We start from the raw sequence: 20,825 nt of genomic DNA on the forward strand, positions 1-20,825 counted from the left end.
GCACACGCATTGTGCATCCTCCGCTATGGATAAACTACACTATTTCTCTATTATTTTCTGCCCCACTACTTATAAAACAGATCAGATCAGCCAATACAGTATACGTCACTGCAGTAAACTGCCATGAAAAGATCAGGACCATTGCCAGAATCTTGGCGTTGGAGAGCGGGTACTGCTTCTGCTTGTCATTCACTAATGCCTCTTTGTTGGATGTTGTCCATGCAACTGCTGAGACCACACAGAGATTGGGGCAAGAACCCAAGATGCTGCTGGTCTCAGCAAACTTTTAGCTTTCTAGAGTGCCACTGGTTGCTTTGAGTCATCTCAAGGTTGTACCTGTGGTCCCCTACCCCAGGGTGTCGTGGGCTCACGGATAATGGCAGTTCTTGATGGATTACCCGGCACAGGATATGGCAGGATGGGCAAATTGAATGGAGCTCTAATCTTGGTCTCTGGCCACGCTTTTTTAAAGAACACCTAAAACAAGAGGGATATGGAGGCTTCCAAATTTATTTCCTTTTAAGCAATACCAGTTGCTTGTCAGTCCTGCTGATCCTCTGCCTTTAATACTTTTACCCTAAACAAGCATGCAGCAGATCAGGCATTTTTGATATTTTTGTCAGATCTGACAAGATTAGCCACATACTTCTTTCTGGTGGTATTCAGACACTACTGTAGCCAAATAGATCAGCAGGATGCCAGGCAACTGGCACTGCTTAAAAGGAAATAAATATGGCAGCCTCCATATACCTCTCGCTTCAGGTACCCTTTAAGATACCAATGGTCATTATTTTCCATCTTTCGGTTAGTTAATAGCGTGGCTCGGTATGATAGATCTTAAAGCATTGAGAAAAACAAAGGGCAGGCTTGGAAGGACAATCAGAGCAATAGTAGCGCGTGTCTTTCCTCGTACGCCTCTTGGTGCACACGCGACATTTTCTCTGAGGATACTTCTGGGTGGATGTTGTGGGTATAACACTGATGAAATGACGCTCTGTGAGCCTTCTTATACCCTCTGATTCATGGGGGTAGAAGGGGCCTTCAAGAAACAACATATCCTCCAGGACCTTCTCTTGATAGGTAAGGAATCTGTCTGTCCCTCCAGCCACGGTATACAGGACGTAGGAGTTATAAGTGGCCACCTGGAATAGATAAATTGCCAGTTTTTTGTACCAGGTATAAGACTTCCTCATGATCAGGTATGGTTGCAGAAGCTGGTCAGACAGGTGGACACCCCCTACGTTCTTGTTGTAATCCAAAAAACAAACCGGTTTCAGTTTTTCAGACGTGTCTCCGCTTTTTCTCACTGCCCTGGTGTCATCTGTATGGATGGTGCTCACCAATAATACATCCTTCCTCTCTTTGTATCGCAGGGCCAGCAGCTGCTCACTGCGCAGACCACCCCATTGCCCTCTTTTTAATTTCTGTCCCACCAAAGACTGTGGGAACCACTTTCTGTTCCTGAAGATGGTCCCACAAGCTCCCGTATTTTGTGCCTGCAGATGTTTGAGAAGGGGAATGCTGGTGTAGATGTTTTCCACGTAAAGATTGTACCCCTTGTTTAGTAGCGGGTCAATTAAATCCCAGACGATTTTTCCGTTAACCCCCAAGTAAGGAGGGCACCCTTGAGGATCTGCCTGGCAATCCTTGCCCTGATACACCCGGAAGGTTGCTGTGTATCCTGATTTGCTCTCACACAGCTTATACAGTTTGATGTCATTTCTTGCGCCTTTAGAGGTGTGAGATTGTTTAAAGTACGCCTTTCCTTTGGACTTCAAGCGTGTTTCGCCCACGGAAATCTCTTGGTCGGGGGTGTAGAGCTGTAAAAAGGTTTCCGAAAAATGGTCAAGAACAGGTCTGATTTTATACAAGCTGTCAAAGCCGGGGGCGTTACATGGGAGGCTTTGGCTGTTGTCATTAAATTGGAGGAATCGGAGAATGGCTTTGTAGCGAGACTGCCTCATGACGGCAGAGAAGGTAGGCGTGCAGTGAATGGGGCCCGTGTCCCAATAAGATTGGATGCTGGGCTTTCTTACAATCCCCATGGCAAGCGTTAGACCCAAAAACTTTCTGATTTCCTGGATATCGGTGGGCGTCCATGCGCTCCAATGTGGAGTGGAGGAGGCGGGACTTCTAGACATGCATTGCAGTGCATACAAGTTTGTCTGCAGGACAATATCCTGCAGAAACGTGTCTGTGAAAAACAGATTGAAGAAGTCTACCGGCCTGAAATCAGTCACGTCGGTATTAATGCCGGGGACAACTTTAAATTCCGGAACAAATGGAGTACCTGAATTGGTGGAGCCCCATCTTGGGGGTGCCATATCTGGCAACAGTTCAGTGGGTACCCCTTCTGTATTGACTTGTGCTGCAGAGGTAGTACTGGGCAGATCTCTCATCTCAGCGTCCTCCAGAGCCGCTGCAGTGGTGCCCGCAGTGTTCATGCCATTGGCCCTCTTTGCACAGGGCTCTGATTGGCTGCTATCCGTGTCACTGTCAAATCCTTCATAAGAATCCTGGTCAGACTCAGATACAGTATTGTTGTCACTCTCCCAGAGCAGTGCATGTGCCTCCTCCTCTGAGTAAACATTTTCTGCCATTTGGTCTGGTAACAATAAGAATAGGAAAAGTGAAAAAAAAAATTGCCCTAAAATGTACCCAATAATCACTATCTTTAAGCAAATCTGTAGCAATACAAAAGTTGATACTTTCCTATGGAGAGGAAGGGCTCTAGATCCTATTGAACCTTCCCTGTCCCGTCTCAGTGTTCTCATTCCCCCGATATCCCATCCCCTGGTGAATTTACACCACCTACGGGAGCCCTCAGAAGGCTTCGTTTGAACTCATGTCCCCGAAGATGGGCGGCTCCATACTGCGCGCTCATGCATGCACAGTACGGAGCCGCCTGCACAAGGACATGAGTACCCCCGAGGACAGGCGGCTCCATAGGGTGCGCTCACACATGCACAGTACGGAGCCGCCTGCACAAGGACATGAGTTCCCCCGAGGACAGGCGGTCCATACTGCACGCTCACGCATGCACAGTACGGAGCCGCCTGCACAAGGACATGAGTACCCCAGAGGACAGGCGGCTCCATAGGGCGCGCTCACGCGTGCACAGTACGGAGCCGCCTGCACAGAGACATGAGTGCCCCCGAGGACAGGCCGCTCTATACTGCGCGCTCATGCGTGCACAGTACAGGGCTGCCTGCACAGGGACATAAGTGCCCCCGAGGACAGGCGCTCCATACTGCACGCTCACGCATGCACAGTACAGGGCCGCGAGTGCCCCCGAGGACAGGCGGCTCCATAGTGCACACTCACACATGCAAAGTACGGAGTTGTCTGCACAGAGACATGAGTGCCCCCGAGGACAGGCGGCTCCATAGGGCGCGCTCACGCATGCACAGTACGAAGCCGCCTGCACAGGGACATGAGTGCCCCCGAGGACAGGCGGCTCCATAGGGCGCGCTCACGCATGCACAGTACGAAGCCGCCTGCACAGGGACATGAGTGCCCCCGAGGACAGGCGCTCCATACTGCGAGCTTACACATGCACAGTACGGGGCCGCCTGCACAGGGACATGAGTGCCCCGGAGGACAGGCCGCACCATAGTGCGCGCTCACACATGCATAGTACGGGGCCGCCTGCACAGGGACATGAGTGCCCCGGAGGACAGGCCGCACCATAGTGCGCGCTCACACATGCACAGTACAGGGCTGTCTGCCTTTGCAAGAACTCAGGGACATGAGTGCGCCCGAAGCCTAATGAGGGTCCCTGAAGGTGTATTGGACCATTTGGTTGCATACACGCAGCAGGGGTGACGGCACTGGAACAAGGGGACAAAGAGCGGACAGGGAAGGCCTCATACGATCCAGAACCTTCCCTCTCCATGGGTAAGCATCAGACTTTTTTTCTTTGCTTCAGTTTTACTTTATAAAAAGTGCCTAAATAAAGGAAACATCATAGCCCTACTTAATAACATGAATAATACTGCTTAATAAAACGTTACTAACAACTACCACCGAATAATATGTACCTACTTGTATTACCTAATCATATGGTATTACTCTACCTAATAAGACATTCCTCCATACACAACCAAATAGGATGCATCTACTTACACTCCCTGAGGGCTGGAACCCACTAGAGCAATTTTTTGAGGGTTTAGGGAGCGATCCAAAATGCTAGCGATTTCCCTAAACGCTCAGCTAATGTTAATAGCAGGGCTGTGGAGTCTGAGATGGAGCGGGAGTCGAGGAGTCAGTAATTTCGGGTACCTGGAGTCGGAATTGGAGACGGTGATTTCATAAACTGAGGAGATGGAGTCGGGAGTCGGATGATTTTTGTACAAAAGCCACAGACCTGGTAAGTATTAGACTGAGGAGTCAGAACCATTTTAGGTAGCTGGAGTCAGTGGTTTCATAAACTGAGGAGTCGGATTCTGAGTTGGAAGATTTTTGTACGGACTCCACAGCCCTGGTTAATGGATGGGTCAAATTCCACGGGAGCGATTGCGATTAGCAAAATCGCAATCGCAGGACATGCAGCATTTTGTGAGCGTTTGCATTTCAATGTAAAGTATATAAACACATAGCGATTTGAGTGCGATTTTAAATTACTGTAAAAAAAAAAAAAAAATTAGGATACATTGAAAGAACCAATCAGATTTAAAAATCGCAAAACGCTACACAATCGCTGGCAAAATGCTTACACTTTGTAAAAATGCTACCAAAATCGCTGGAAAATGCTCATGAAATCAAAATGCTAAATAAAAACTCTAGCGATTGTGCTAGCGATTTGCGCTTTCTAGTGGGTTCCAGGCCTAACATGTACTTACTGTAATTCATAATGTTTACCTACTTACACTGCCTAATAATATGCACCTTCTTTCACTACCACAAAAACACATCACTACTAAAGCACCTCTGACACATGATAGAACTCAAGTGCGAATTGCCTTTTTGCGAATTGCGTTTTCACAGCACATCTAATACTAGTCAATGGCACGTGAATTTTCTAATCCAAATTTTCTGTGGAACCCCCCCCAAAAAAAGAAAACACCAGCCTACATGAATGCTTAAATTGCATGCAAATATGAAGTTAATTACATGCAGTTTCATGTAAATAACCTTCATTGGTGTGCACGGAAAAAAATCAAAATGTGAAAATTTACATAAAAACGCAAACTAGAAAAAAAGAATTGGATGTGAAAAATTACAAAGTCGCAAATATAAAAAAAGACATGGCCAGAAATCACAGGGATAAGTGTGAAGGTCCCCTTATACTAACAGAACATGAACCTGCCCCCCTCCCCCCTTCAATAAAAATGAAGATACTTACCTCAATAGTGGGAAGCCTCTGGATACAGCAGAGGCTTCCCCCATCCTCCTCGACCTCTCCGATCCAGCGCTGGGACCCTCTAAACATAATTGACAAGGGCTTGTTGAATATGCTTATCAAGGCTGTGTTCCCTTCCGGGTACAAGCTCCTCCAGACTGGGCATGTGTGTGTAAGGTCCAGGCATGCCCAGTAGAATAAAGATGCTCATGCACAACCTTTTCCTTTGTCCACGAGAGCTTCATTCTCCTAGGCACGCCTGGACTTTATTCGTGCATAAGTAGTAGAGAGAAGCTCAAACTTGGACAAAAGAACAGCGACAAAAAGAAAACGGTCCTGGGCAGCAGTGATGGGCTTAAGGAAGATCTGGGAACCCTCTGGACCATCCAGAGGTTTCCCAGTACTTGGTAGGTTTCCCAGTGGTGGGTAGGTATCTAACTTTTAAAATGTTTTTCCTCTCAAGTTTAAATTCACAGTAAGCAAAAGATGAAACCTGCAGCAAAAACAGATACTGACTTAGACAGAGAGAAGGCTTTGTGTCCTTCAGAGGCTCCCAGTGTCCTCTTCACCCCTATCGCCACTGCACTGATGACATCAAGCAAAACTATGTGCCAACACCAGACAAGGCTGGCCTAATGCTAGGTGCACGATACAATTTTCTGACAGATTTACTATCAGAATGATAATTTCCAACAGGTCCGATCCGATTTCCGATTGATTTTATGTTCGATTTTACAAAGAAGTGAATGGAAAATCGATCGGAAATCAGATCGGACCTGTTGGAAATAATCGATTTGACAGTAAATCTGTCAGAAAATTGTATCATGTGTACCTAGCATAAGCAGCCTAAATTGTTTGCTAAAAGACACCCGAACTGAGAGGTATATGGAGGTTGCCATTTTTATTTCCTTTTAACCAACACCAGTTGCCTGGCAGTCCTGCTGATCTCTTTGGCTGCAGTAGTATCTGAATCACAAACCTGAAACAAGCATGCAGGTAATCCAGTCAGAATTCAGTCAAACATCTCATCTGCATGCTTGTTCGGGGTCTGTGGCTAAAATAATTTGAGGCAGAGTATCCGCAGTATAGCCAGGCAACTGGTATTGTTTAAAAAGAAAAATATGTCAGCCTCCATATCCTTCTCAGTTCAGGTGACCAGTACAGATTGCTAATCGCTGTATTTTATGGAAATAAAGTTTAATACACCTACCTGTCCTCTTGAGGTTTATTTCCGCCCCTCCCCTAGCGCAAGAGGTCATAGGCGCTACTCTATCTCCAAATACAGAAGCAGCGATAACCTCTTCTGCTAGGGGGCGGGGCTAGAAACCAGTGAAAACTGAACTCAAGACCCGGCAAGTACTTTAAACTTTATTTAAACAGGAAAATTGCCCCACAAAGTTTCTGCAAATCACTTTGAAAAGCAAATCAAAAATGATTTTGCAGTGCTCCTATCACTTGCAATTAGAGTGCACTCCACAAATGCTGCTTGCACTGCAACTGTGATTTGGCCATTTGTTATGGGATCACCTCCATTGACTTGACAGGGGCCTTAGGCTGGTGGAGAATTAAGAACTTTATTACACACAAAAAAAAAATGTAAAAAAACGTGTATGGGCTTTCACGTTACTCAACCCTCCTTAAGTGTAGCTGAGATGTAAGAAGCGCAAGGCATTTATACATACCTGGGGCTTCCTCCAGCCTCCTGTAGGCCGTACGCTCCCTTGTCGGCATCTCAGGCCACTACGCTCCCCCACTGTATGGCTCAGTATATTCCCCAAGTAGTCCAGTTGCATTCCACCTTGCATGTGCCTTTCCAGCACATGTGCCCCTGATCACATGCGCAGTTCACTAAGTCTTTAACAGTGCAGGCACAGAATGCTAAGACTGTAACTGCACAGGTGCAGAACGCTAAGACTCTAGCTGCGCAATAGTCAGCAACTACCATAGCTGACTGGGGGAAAATGGAGCGGCATGGGAGAATGGTAAGGGAGCTCACAATGTTCAGGGGGCTGGAAGTATAAATGCTTGCACTTCTTTCACCTCAGCTTTCCTTGAAGAGTGCTATAAAACCTTGCAAACTTCTCATGTTTTTTTTTTAACTTTAACTTGGGAACAAAAACAATTTAGTACCATAACTTCAACGATTGGTGTGGAAAAAAAAGGCTCAATTTCCCTCTTATTTATCCAAAGTATACAAGCCAAGGAGGTTTTCTCAGTGTTGTGAAGCCCTGACTAAAAGCACTAAAAGCAGTGATGTATGTCTATAGACATTTTAACATTATGGTCTATGGTGGTGCCCAACTGAGACGCAGCGCCGAGATGACCTTTTCCGCCACCGAGACCTTTCACCAGTCTAGGGTCTCGTAGTGGGTGGCAGGTCTCTTACATAGCTACCATCTACCAAAAACTGATCCAACATATAGCCCAGGCTGCTCAGATTCACATAGCATGGCAATGGAAAAAAAACGATGATACCCCCAAAGGCACTGGCTATAGATAGATCTCATTTTGTTTTGTAATAAAATATCTCTATCCACAGTTTCTTTAAACCTGCTGAGATTCTTTCTCATTGTCTGTAACCAAAAAGCCTATCGCTGAGGGTCTGTCCCTGAGGGGTCTGTCACTGGGGAGTTTGTTACCTATCTAATGATGTGCAGGTTAGGGGCAGGAGAGATACACAACTTATAGATAATGGCCCTAAGTGGCGTTTAGGTACTCAGGTCTTGGTTACTAATGACCCAACTGTATATATGAAATAGAGACCGCACTCCAAATTAGTGTATGAATTTTTCATTGCTGCCAAGAAATCTTCTTGGGAGCAATTACATTTCTACACTACTTTGGCGTGCCAGTCACTACTTCACATATCTAACAATGTGAACACCTTCACTGCTTTACACTAATGATACTAGATTTCTCATTTGCATCAGCTTCAAAAGGCACATTTCACAGGACCGTGCTGCTGTCTGCACTATGTGCCGCTCCACCTTCTTCCTTTCCCGGCCACAGTTGACTTTGGATTTAGCAGCAGCATGTGCACAGAGCATGAAGCAGCTCTGGGGTACTTGACAGAGCACAGAGCCAGGTATGAGCACGGCCCTGTGCCCCTGCTGTGTGCTAGTAAAAAAGGAAGACGGGGACCTTGAGGGAGGCTTCACTTCCCCCTTCATTACAGATGTCAGCTGTCCTCATTATTATCTGTATTTGCTAAATATGCTGCAGAGGCCAGTGGATACAAATAACAATGCTTACAATCAACTGACTCCTGTAGTGATAGGAGAAGAAGCAATGAGGGAGGTCTGATAAGCTAACTGAATACTTCTTGGTCTCAAGTTTCTCATGTCATAGCCCTTTTAAATCCAATCACCTTTATGTCTGTGTATTATCTCAGTATGGCCCCATTTCGGTGTTGCCGCCCACTCATCGTCCTGTGCCTCTCTCTGTCTCCCCCATTCATTTCTCTCTATCTTCTCCTCTCCTCTCTCTCTCCTACTCTCTTCCTCCCCACAGACTCATGTTTCGTTGACTTTACTGTCTTTCACTTTCCTCTCTATCTTTTCCCCTCTCTCCTGTCTCTGTCTCACCATCTCTCCCCACCCCCCCCCCCCCCCCCCCCCCCCCAACATGGTCTCATTCTAGCTACTATTATGTATTTATATAGCACTGTGCAATACTGATTGTACTCAGAAGAGCTCACATTCTAATCCTAACATAGTCATAGTCGAACGTCCGACCATAAAATTATATTATGTGTGGCTAAGAGAGACCTTTGAGCAATCCCCCCATGAAAATCCTGGATTTACCCCCTGAGCTTCTACATCACTGCGGTGTGTCTTGGAAAAGGTTGGAAGCCTCTGACCCTGCAGCATTTCCCCTACAAGAACAATATATGGAGATTAAGCAGGTGACTGGTTTGTAGATTGGTTGGTTAAAATCAAGTGATCAGGTCATTTTTTTTATTCCCATGTAGGCCGACAGTGATCAACCAATCAGAGAAGTATAAATCCATCTCCTGATTGATTGATCAAGAGCTTCTCCATAAACAATCTTCCCAGGAGACTGTCTGATCTCTACCAATAAATATAAAAAATAACTTAAAGGAAACCAGAGCTGAGGCAAAAAAAAAAAAAGAAAAGTCCTCAGCCTTCTCCTGCGCCGGTGCGGCCAGTCTGCGCAAGAGAAGTGCGCCCTCTACGTATCTATCTGGCAGCTGCTGGAGAGATAAGTAAACAGAGCACTTCACTTGCATCAGACTGGCTGCAACTGGAGGAAGTAACGGGACCCGGTACAGAAGACGGAGAAGACTGAGGAGGGCGGCATAGGAGCAATGCGAGTGCATGGGGCTAGAGGAGGTCCCAGGTACATATAAAACTTTCATTTTATGAGTGCTCTGGTACACTTTAAGCATACTAATGAAAAGAAACCAGTGCATCAAGATCCATCTCAAAAGTCATTCATTTCTCAGCCTGGCTCACAGCTTCAAATGAAATTATGCTGGCTGGCTGCATATCTCCCAGCTTCCTCTTTCCTGGCAATGTAAGTTATGCAGATTCCCCAATTCCTTTTGTTTCAAATGTGTCTATACACGCATGGAAGTGAAATGAAAGTGCAAAAAAAAAGTTATGAATTTATCACTTATTACTTACTTGTGCTGTTATCTACAAAATATCCCTCCCTTGTAAGGGTCTCCATCATTTCATGCTCCTCCGTAAACAGCTGATCACTCCTCACGCGCATCTCTTCTTCTTCGTTATATGCCCGCATCATGTCACCTTCCTCCATAGTCTGCTGATCACTCCTCTCACACGTCTCCCCTTCCTCTATAATTGTCCTTGTTACTTCACCCGCCTCTGCAGTCTGTTGATCACTCATCACATAAATCTCTTCTTCTTCCTCTTTAATAGTCCTGATCAACTCACCCTCTTCTGTAGACACATGACCATCCCTCACATAGGTTTCCGCTTTGTTAATCGTCCTCATTGCGTCACCCTCCTCCATAGTCTGCTGATCACTCCTCACATATGTATCTTCTTCCTCTTTTATTGTCCTCATCATGTAACCCTCCTTCATAGACTGCTCACCATCACTCACATCAGTCTCTTCTTCTTCCTCCTCTTTAATTTTCCTCATCAGGTCACCCTCCTCCACACTCTGCTTATCACTCCTCACATGAGTCTCTTCTTCCACTTTAATTGTCCTCATCATGTCACCCTCCTCCATAGACTGCTGATCATTTCTCACATACATCTCTTCTTGTTCCACTGTATTTGTCCTCATTATGTCACCCCCCTCCAAGCACTGCTGATCACTCCTCACACAAGTCTCCTCTTCTTCCACTTTAATCGTCTTCATCATGTCACCCCCCTCCACAGACGGCTGATCACCCCTCAGATTTTCATCTTCCTTTTTGACTTCAGCAACCGTATCAGTCAGTCTCTTGTCCTAAAGCCAGAAATCATAACAATACATTAGTCATTATTATTCTTACCTTACAGTCAGGTAAAACATGGCAAAGTGAATGGGTGGAAAGGGTTTTCAGAGTTGAATGCTAATAAGCAGACACTGCATAGAACAATATCATATATTCTTAAGCAGTTTTGAGTCACCTATTAGAAACTCAGTTCTACCTACCTGATGATGGCAAGCATAGTTGTGGTCTTCCTGTCCACAAAGAGGACCTGTACATCTCTCTGGTGGGTTGCTGTTACTGGATCCACCTGTAGGAAACATACACACTAACTGAATACATTGTCTCTATGGGGTCAATTCGTACAAGGCTGTGCGGTAAAAAAATCTGGCCGGGAAAATACTGCATTCGGTAATTTAGACTTTTGTGTGCCAATTCACAAAAAAATTCATAGGTGCGGAACAAGTTCGGTAATTTACCGAAGCAACAGCAAGAGAGTGTGAGTTGTCTGTGTTGTTACATACTGTATGCTGTTCTCTGTGCAGAAAAAGCATTACAATAGTAAGATGCATCCCGACATCCCTTTGAATGTTTAGATGTGCACGTTTTGTTATACTTTTTGTTATACTGCCTCTGCTCACTCTGAATCTGTTCATTAGTCATTTGATTTAGTTGCCACAGCTAAGATCAACTTCCAGGAGACGTTATACATGCCCTGCTTAGATGATTTCCCCAGTAACATATCCGCATCTTCAAACAGGAACTTAAGAGGTTAAATGCTGAAGAAAGGCAGGTGAAGCCTGTTTTTTTCATATTCTCTCTGCTAGCTGCATGGGGGGGGTCGCTGGAAAAGTCTGCGCCACCTATCAGCATCCAATCGGCAGGACTTGCAGGAGACAGGGGGTCTTTCTATTGGTTCCTTGCTCCTGTCAATCATAGCTCACTGAAGCTTCTGCTTCAGAGTTACAGCTCCCAGCCCAGTCTCGCACACTCTCTCTGATTTCACCACACAAACCTGAGGGTACATTTCCTGTGCTTTATCGCATGTTCTAGCTTTTATGAATTGACATTTACTGACATGTGAGATATTTACCACACAAATCGGTAACTTCCCTCACTGCTTGGAAATTTCAGTTTTTCATGCAGTAACAGCTTTTATGAATTGACATTTTCCTAAGTACTCAGTAAAGTCAGCTGTTTTCTGCATTACCGAAAGCGGTAATGCTTTACGAATCGACCCATATGTGTTTATTACATCGCGGGAATTACTGCTCTCTCTACAAGAATTGAAAGCCTTCTCTTACCTGTTGATGTGAGGGGTGGATGATTCACCAACGTGGCATCCTTGTATAGGTTCTTGTGTCCTTCTATATACTGCCACTCCTGCATGGAGAAATAGTGACATCCTGACACTTTGTTCCTTATAGAAACCTGACACACATATTAGTATAGTCACCATCCAGACACGCCTCTTTTTGTTACTGGATAATGGGCTTGAGTCATTAAGCTGTGAAAAGCAGCACAGCTTAACGTGAAAGAGCAGCCGCTATGCCCGCCTTACATAGTGTGCGTTACATGTGTTGCTTGCAAAGCAACGCGAGTAACTTTAAATGCGGGCGGTCCTGTAATGTATCACGACCGCGATACTTCACTAGCGGCTGCTACTATGTCAATTAACATACTGTATGTTAATGACATAGTAGCGGCTGCTAGTGAAGTATCGCGGATACGATACTTTAAAGGACTGCCGCATTTAAAGCAACATGTGTAACTAAGGAAGCCACGCTCCTTATATAGCAACGAGCGCTGCTATGTAAGTCAGGCATAGCGGCTGCTACTTCACATTAAACCCAATGTCCCATAATTCTCAGCACTGCTCACCTTTCCTGTCAGCAGTTCTATCATCTTGCTGATGACCTTTAGAATGTCATTGTTTTTCATAGTTGTCAGGGAATAAGTTGGGGCCACTCTGATGGGTTCATGGTGACAGCTGGTGGGCTTTGAGAGCTGACCAGATGTCTTCTTAACGACTTCATAATCCTGTGTTAGACATAGATAAACAATCATCACTATGCCCACTCCCCTCATCACCTCTCCAGTCAGGTGTTCATTATATAACGAGACATAAGGGTAATGTCATGTGACACACCCAGAATCCTCCTCACCTCGCCAGTCAACACATAAATGATCTCCAGGGTGAGGTCTAATATCCTCTCAGCCATGTGACTCCAGTCCTCACCCATCCTCAGTGGTGTGGTCATGGGACATTTATAAGGAGCTCTTCTCTGTAAAGAAAACATAACGTAAGAATGATCTGGACTGCAAGACTGGGGCCTTCTCAGATTAAGGCATAATTACATTATCTATGCTGCACACAAAGCTGCCTGGCATTGGATACTATAACATGGCTTCATCTATCAGTGTGATATTCCGGGCCACAGGTGGAAAACTTAAAGGGAAGTGAAGCAACTGTGTTCAGCTTAAAAAGAACCGGAGGGGTGAGAGCTTGGGAAGCTGCCATGTTTATTTCCTTTTAAACAATACCAGTTGCCTGGCAGTCCTGCTGATCTTTCTGGTCAGCTGGGTCTAATGCCGGGCTTACATGGCTCGATTTTGCCACTCGATTCTCCCGCTCGATCGATTCGCCGCTCGATTCCGCAGTCAATTCTCTTATCTTCCGCTCATTTTTCTTAACTTTTTCCATTCACTTCAATCCAGAATCGAGCAGCGAAACGATCGGACATGTCGGTAATTATCTATCGAGCCGTCTTATTGGCTCAGAATCGAGCGGTGTATTCTCAACATAAATCACACACCTGAAACAAGCATGCAGTTAATCTTGTCAGGTCAGTGATAGACAGCTGATCTGCTGCATGCTTGTTCAAGGGTCTATGGCTTAATGTATTAGGGCCCTTTTCCACTGCCTGCGATCCAATTTAAAAAGCGCTTTGCAGGTGTTTTTCTAATCGCTAGAGCACCGCGATAACATGTAAATCGCGGTGCTCTTTTTCCACTACGGCGCTTCGATCGTGATCCTTTCTTGCTGAAACGCGATCTCCGTCCAGCGCGATTCTTTTCACAATCGTGTTACACTCCAGACGGCGGTACAGCAGAACGCAGACAGTGGAAAAAGAAGCCTGCGTGATCGCAAGCGCAGGTGATTTGCGCTTGCGATCGTGCTTGCTAGTGGAATAGGGCACTTAGAGGCAGAGGATCAGCAGGCAGCGGTTATATACTGAACCCTGCACGCTGGGTGCGAGAATGGGCCACACATGCTCGACTTTGGCTGAGGTTGCACAGCTACAGAACACGCCATCGGAAACACGGTGGGGACCCAGAGGATGCGAGGGACCTCGTCGGTTATGTGGGGCTGGAGGAATCCCCAGGTAAGTCCAGATTTGTTTTTCCACTGTTCAAGGTCCCTTTAACTTACCTGAGACTTCTTCCAGCCCCCTGTCGTCCATCAGGTCCCTTGCTGTCCTCCCGGTCCTCTATGTTAACGCGGGGGCTGTGGAGTCGGAAAATCAAAGCAATTTTGGGGTATCCGATCCCACCTTGCTATTTCATGTGGCCCATGAGAACTTCAAATGTTTACGTGTACTGGCAGTGTCTCACATTTCCATGGAGATGGAAGACCACAGCCAAGGTATGTGTGCGCACAGGAGTCAGGCTTACTATGCAGGCACTGGCCAGGCTGCGCTCGTCCTACAGCTTGTGCCAGTGGCCGGGAGAGCAGTGCGCATGTTATCATGCGTATGACATAGTGACATCATACGCTTGTGCAGAGTCCTCCCGGCCACGGGCATGCTCTATAGGACATGTGCAGCTCAGCCAGTACCTATGCAGTAAGGCCGACTCCGGCCACCAAGAAGATGGTCCCGAAGGATGGAGGGGCTAGACAAGAGAACGGGGGCATCGGTGGGTATCAGAGCAAGTGATAGTATATGCCTGCTCTCCCCACTTCTCAAACTATTTTCGCATCTGGTATCCTTTAAGAGTTCAAGCAACTGGAGGCCTCAATGTAACACTAACCCCCCTGCACATACACACACCCATACACAGCACATGCAGGGCAGCATGCCACAGAAGCCAATTACCATAGCTCTGGTCCTCTTCACTTCTTGCATCTGCCGACTGCTTTGCCGCATACTCTCAGCGTGACCTGATGGAGATCAGCCTATGGAGGATGCAGCAGAGCAGCTGTGGAAGTGAAGAGGATGGTGCTGGAGCTCTGGTAAGTGGTTTCCGCTGTGTGCTGCATTAATGAGAGGGAGAGAAGCATATCCCCATGGCTCCCTCTCGTTTACTGCCAGGTGGTTGAGTACCTGAAAATGGTGCTGTGTACATTTTGATTTAGTTTAAAGGAAACCTCGAATGGACCTAAAGAAAAAAATTATACATACCTGGGGCTTCCTCCAGCCCCCTTCAGGCTGATCAGTCCTTCGTCGCCCCCTTCTGCCTCCTGGATCCTCCGTAATTCAGCCCGGTAATTCGCCAGTCGGCGCGTCCTGTGCATGCATGGTCTGGCCTTTTCCCCATGCCGTCAGTAGAGTACTACTGCGCAGGCACAGAACACACCCGGCTGCGGGAACACAATGGAAGAGCACGCTAGGCCGAAGTGTGTCTGCGCCGTCTGGCCGTACTGCAAAAGATCCAGGAAGGGGAGGAGGACGGTGAGGGACCAATCAGCCTAAAGGGGGCTGGAAGGAGCCCCAGAAATAAAGATTTTTTTTTTTCTTTCGGGCCATCTCTGGTACACTTTAAGAGAAAAGGTTTTGCACTCTGTTAGCTTTGAAACATTTTTTGGTGTGAATTCGGTTCACAACTTGGGCTGAGTTTTAGATTTTGGCCCCTCATGTGATGGATTTGACACCCCTGTTCTAGGCTCTTCACTGGCCTGCAACCTGGATGGATCTCAGCTGCACGAGGCTGGTGCTTTCAGACAAGCACAGAGCAATCTTGTCTTCTGGACTGGAGTTTCTTCTCCAATCTCCTGTGTCCTTTGTGAATCATGCAACAGGTACACAGCGACACTTTCCTTATACAGTAGGCTGGGTAGCACTGCAGGCTCTCCCAGACACCAAGTATTGCTGGACACTTCTAACCTACTTTCTACTCCTTCCCACAGCTACTGGTATCTCATGCCTGTCCTTATATGGTCTCCTATATTGTGGCACAATAAAGCTCTGCAGAAATAGTAAGAGAACATACTGGATAATTTCAGCTACTACCTTCTGTATGCCCCAAAGAAACATCATGGAGGTCCGCTAACTCCACCATCTCCATAGTTATAAATATGTGTGTGGGTGACTAGCATGGGGACAACTTTATTTTAGAACTTACCTAATGGCTATCCACACTATAGTGGAACGGCTGACCTGATGGGCAAAATACACTATTCTGGTTTTCCAGGTTCTACAAATGGGGCGTGGCCATAAACATATAACGGAATGACTGCAGACTGGGCAATGTCCCAGGCCGGTTGCATGCTGTCCCTCCCCCCCCCCCCAGCTTCGGTTCTCCTGTGGCATTAGTGCCTCAACCCTTACTTAATGCAGTATTCACTTTACTGCTCTTCCTTCGGGTCATCCTGATCTGGGTTCATTTTCAGCTGATAAAGTCCCACATACGGTTTCATGTATCTATACACATAAATCATGTAAAGGCATCTTATAAAAACTGCAGCCACCTAGATAATGAGGCCAATGTATTTAAAGGACCACTATCATGAAGAAAAGTAGGCAGTTAAAATCTGACAGAACCGACAAGTTTTGGGACAGTTCATCTCTTCATGAGGGATTCTCAGGGTTTTCTTTGTTTTCAACAGCATTTCCCGAACAGCAGTTGCAAAGTCAAACTGACAAAATAGTGTACAAGTGATTAGGGAGGCCGGCTGGTACCTTACTATTTTGGCAGCTAAACTGCTGTTCAGGAAATGCTGTTGAAAACAAAGAAAATCCTGAGAATCCCCCATGAGGAGATGGACTGGCCCAAAACCAGTCAATTCTGTCAGATTTTAACCACCTACTTTTTTCGCGATAGTGGTTCTTTAAAAGGTGCTCAGGTCACTTCTACAGTATACAGCTTCTACCAAGAGTACAATGTGTTTCTTATTACTGATTCTGGCTTGTCTATTAATTTCTATCAAACAGTCCTTAAAGGCAAACTGAAGGGGAAAAAAAAAGGACCCCAAATGGGTAGAAAAAAGCCTCTAGATAATTCCCCCCCACCAGCACTGATCCAGTGCAGGGAAGGGACCTCCTTCCCCCGAACATCTTAGACAAGAGATTGTGGAAAAGTGCATGCAACCGTCTGTGAACAAACGTGACTGCACTGTGCAGGAGGCCTCCCACCTGCACAGCGGCATGGAGACGCTCTGTCTCAGCTGCACTGCGGCATGGAGACGCTCTGCCTCAGCTGCACTGCGGCATGGAGACGCTCTGCCTCAGCTGCACTGCGGCATGGAGGCGCTCTGCCTCAGCTGCACAGCGGCATGGAGACGCTCTGCCTCAGCTGCACTGCGGCATGGAGACGCTCTGCCTCAGCTGCACTGCGGCATGGAGACGCTCTGCCTCAGCTGCACTGCGGCATGGAGACGCTCTGCCTCAGCTGCACTGCGACATGGAGACGCTCTGCCTCAGCTGCACTGCGGCATGGAGACGCTCTGCCTCAGCTGCACTGCGGCATGGAGACGCTCTGCCTCAGCTGCACTGCGGCATGGAGACGCTCTGCCTCAGCTGCACTGCGGCATGGAGACACTCTGCCTCAGCTGCACTGCGGCATGGAGACGCTCTGCCTCAGCTGCACTGCGGCATGGAGATGCTCTGCCTCAGCTGCACTGCGGCATGGAGACGCTCTGTCTCAGCTGCACTGCGGCATGGAGACGCTCTGCCTCAGCTGCACTGCGGCATGGAGACGCTCTGCCTCAGCTGCACTGCGGCATGGAGACGCTCTGCCTCAGCTGCACTGCACCAGACGCCTCTCACCTGCACAGTGGCATGGAGACACTGTCTCAGCTTTTTCTGCCAAGCTCGAGCTACGCTGTGTTACTGTACAGGCAAGAGGCATCCTGCTCTTGGCAGTGCAGTTGTTCACAGAGGAGAATGTGGCAGCAAACTTCCAGATGGTACCAGCAAAGGATCGGTGGTATGAGGAGGACATATTTGTTTTTTGTTTTTTAAATTACAGGTATCCTTTTTAAACAAGATGAAACTTGGCCGAGGCGACAAGCTGCATGAGAGCCGTCTTTCTACAGGTTATCCACTGCCTGCTGGTTATCTGCTTTCTGCCCTGACATCCATTCTGCCTTTTATCGGCTGACTGCCCATGGCCTTGCTCCAAAGCTGTCTTTCTGCCAGCCATTGTTGTTCCCTGCACCTGATTCTTCCACTGTCAGCTGTTTCCCAGATCACACCAGCCAAGTAAGTGACAAGTAAGCGTAGAGATTCTTTCAGTACAATGTACTTGTTGTTTTGTATCATTTAATATGTTTTATGCATGCTTTAAAGTGTTTCTGTGAGTAAAATAGAAAAAAGCAACAGACACTAAGTAAACCAGAGATGGTGTGTGTGAGCCAATATATACTTACCTGGGGCTTCCTCCACCCCCATGAGGTGCCTGGGGTCTCTCGACGTCTTCCCTGGAGATCGAGTCTCTCAGAAAACCTCCCGGCTGTTAGGACGGTCACGCACTCTTGCGCATAGACTGCTTGGCCACACATGCCCCCCATCGCGCTCTTGGAGCCTTCTGCTTCTGTGCAGTAGTACTGCTGCTGACCCGATTACCAGGAGTATTTCAGAGAGAGCGGCGCGGCCGGGGAGGATGTCAAGGGACTCCAAGCCTCCAGGTGAATATGAATTGCCCACAAACGCCATCTCAGGTACACTTTAACTCAGTAGTTTGGAATCCTCTGGACATCCCCAATCCTCCTCCGCACCCACCAATTCAGCACTGGGACCCTCCAACCATATTCGGCACAGGCTTGTGGAATACGTTTGTGTGGCCGCACTGCAAGATGGCCTGTGCTTGCGCAGTGCTACGCATTCACTTGTGCATGGCTTCTCCCTCCGTGTATGAGCAGGTTCATGCTACTGCGCAGGTATAGGCCATTGCGTCATTGTGCCTGCACAATGCCGTCTCGCCTGCACACAGAGGGGAGAGGTCGTGAAGAAGAAGATGGTCTTGATGAGCAGCGGTGGGGTGAATGAGGATCAGAGAAGCCTCTGGATCAGCCTTTTTAAGCAGTCTGGAGAAAAAGGAATAATCTGGCACTGTAGCTTTAATCAGACTTGACAGGTGTACATCAAAATTAGAACACAAGTCACAGTGAACAGTTCAACGTGGATGGTCTGTGTACTTATCGTGTTTCTGCTGGTGCAAGGGAGATGGCTGTGGGCGCCAGAGGGTGTATGGCCTTACGACCGTGCACCCTCTGGCGCCCACAGCCATCTCCCTCACCCCAGCAGAGACACGATAAGTACACAGACCATCCACGTTGAACTGTTCACTGTGATTTGTGTTCTAATTTTGATGTACACCTGTCAAGTCTGATTAAAGCTACAGTGCCAGATTATTCCTTTTTCTCTAGACTGCTTGTCACTTTGCCTTACTATCTAGACTAGAGCACGTAGCCACTGCTGGGGTTGCACTTTCAGCAGCCACCATTGCAGCTGTTGACATCCACGGTCACACTTTGAGTGCCTGCCTCCCATCTCTTGCTGTTTCAGCCTTTTAAACCTGGAGGAACCCAGCAAATAATTTTCGGATCTCAATGAACCCCAGCATTAAGTGTGGCTGTTTATTTCACTACCACCCGTTACAGTGTACCTCGCAGGCATGGGCAAACTTGGCCCTCCAGCTGTTCCGGAACTACAAGTCCCGCAATGCATTGCAGGAGTCTGACAGCCACAGTCATGACTCATAAAGGCAAAGCATTGTGGGACTTGTAGTTCTGTAACAGCTGGAGGGCCAAGTTTGCCCATGCCTGTCATACTGTCTCCCTATTCTGGTGCTTTTTATTGATGTGCTCATTATTTTGACTTCCAAGTTAACGTTTTATTTTTTCACAAAAGCCCCTATTGTAATGTGCTCTATCATACTTCCCCCACGATGGGGGAAAATGCCAAGAACCCCCTGCAGAGTACTCGAGAAAACCTGGTTGAAAAAGCCTGCTCTGCATCATTCGCAGCCTCTAATAAAGAAAGAATCTAACTTTAGCTGTTATTTTTTTCCTCACAGTTTTTCTTTATGTATTTTCCTTATCGATTCCTCTGTGTATTGTGCTCTCATCGTCACAGCTAAGATGGTGCCACATGTTTTTCTATAGCTTAGTGCTGCTGTATAAACGTGTACTCAGTAACTGAATGATATTAGGTTCGCCAGTGATAGGAGAGAACACACCAGGGTTGCTGGCTTAAAGTTATTATAACATTAAAATCATTTTCCTAAAACCTCGTTACCTCCTCCGCTGCCAGTCTCAGCAATGTCCTCTTCTTACTTCCTTTTCACCTCTAACCCCAAACTTCCTGCATAAAGTCACAACTCCTCCTCTTTAGTTCCTGTGGTAATAACTTGCCACCTGGTGGTATGAATGAGAAACTGCAGCTTATAGTAATGCGCCATAATAGGCTCTATTCTCAAAGAGCCAAAAGTTCCGCAAAATTTTACCGCTATATTTCCGCCAGCGGTAAACCCCGCATTTTTTCCACATTCACTAATATTTTCCACATGTTTTCCGCATGCGGGAAAAAAGATGCGGAAACAGCTATTATTCATGCGGGAATCATGCGGTAAAATGGTCGCATGAAAAAAAGTGTTTAAAAAAAAAAATTAAATTCCAGCAAGCATAGCCCTTAAAGGATACCCCAACTGAAATGTGACATAATGAGATAGACATGTGTATGTACAGTGCCTAGTACACAAATAACTATGCTGTGTTCCTTTTTTTCTTTCTCTGCCTGAAAGAGTTAAATAGAAGGTATACAAGTGGCTGACTCAGTTCTGACTCAGACAGGAAGTGACTACAGTGTGACCCTCACTGATAAGAAATTACAACTATAAAACACTTTCCTAGCAGAA

At 46.8% G+C, this 20,825-nt stretch overlaps 1 protein-coding gene across 1 annotated transcript in view; it reads right to left on the minus strand.

Moving 5' to 3' along the window:
- LOC137535035 (uncharacterized) overlaps nucleotides 1-20,248 on the minus strand; it is a 39,668-nt gene extending 19,420 nt beyond the window's left edge. Inside the window, exons 1-6 of the mRNA XM_068256797.1 lie at nucleotides 20,207-20,248; nucleotides 12,914-13,033; nucleotides 12,630-12,788; nucleotides 12,053-12,131; nucleotides 10,973-11,058; nucleotides 9,988-10,783 (exon numbers count right to left, since the gene is read on the minus strand). Coding sequence (XP_068112898.1) covers nucleotides 9,988-10,783; nucleotides 10,973-11,058; nucleotides 12,053-12,131; nucleotides 12,630-12,788; nucleotides 12,914-13,009 — 1,216 coding nt within the window. The 5' untranslated portion in view covers nucleotides 13,010-13,033; nucleotides 20,207-20,248. The remainder of the gene's footprint in view (nucleotides 1-9,987; nucleotides 10,784-10,972; nucleotides 11,059-12,052; nucleotides 12,132-12,629; nucleotides 12,789-12,913; nucleotides 13,034-20,206) is intronic.
- Nucleotides 20,249-20,825: the final 577 nt, after the last annotated feature.

Source organism: Hyperolius riggenbachi, chromosome 10 (assembly GCF_040937935.1).
Source record: "Hyperolius riggenbachi isolate aHypRig1 chromosome 10, aHypRig1.pri, whole genome shotgun sequence".
Classification (NCBI taxonomy): domain Eukaryota; kingdom Metazoa; phylum Chordata; class Amphibia; order Anura; family Hyperoliidae; genus Hyperolius; species Hyperolius riggenbachi.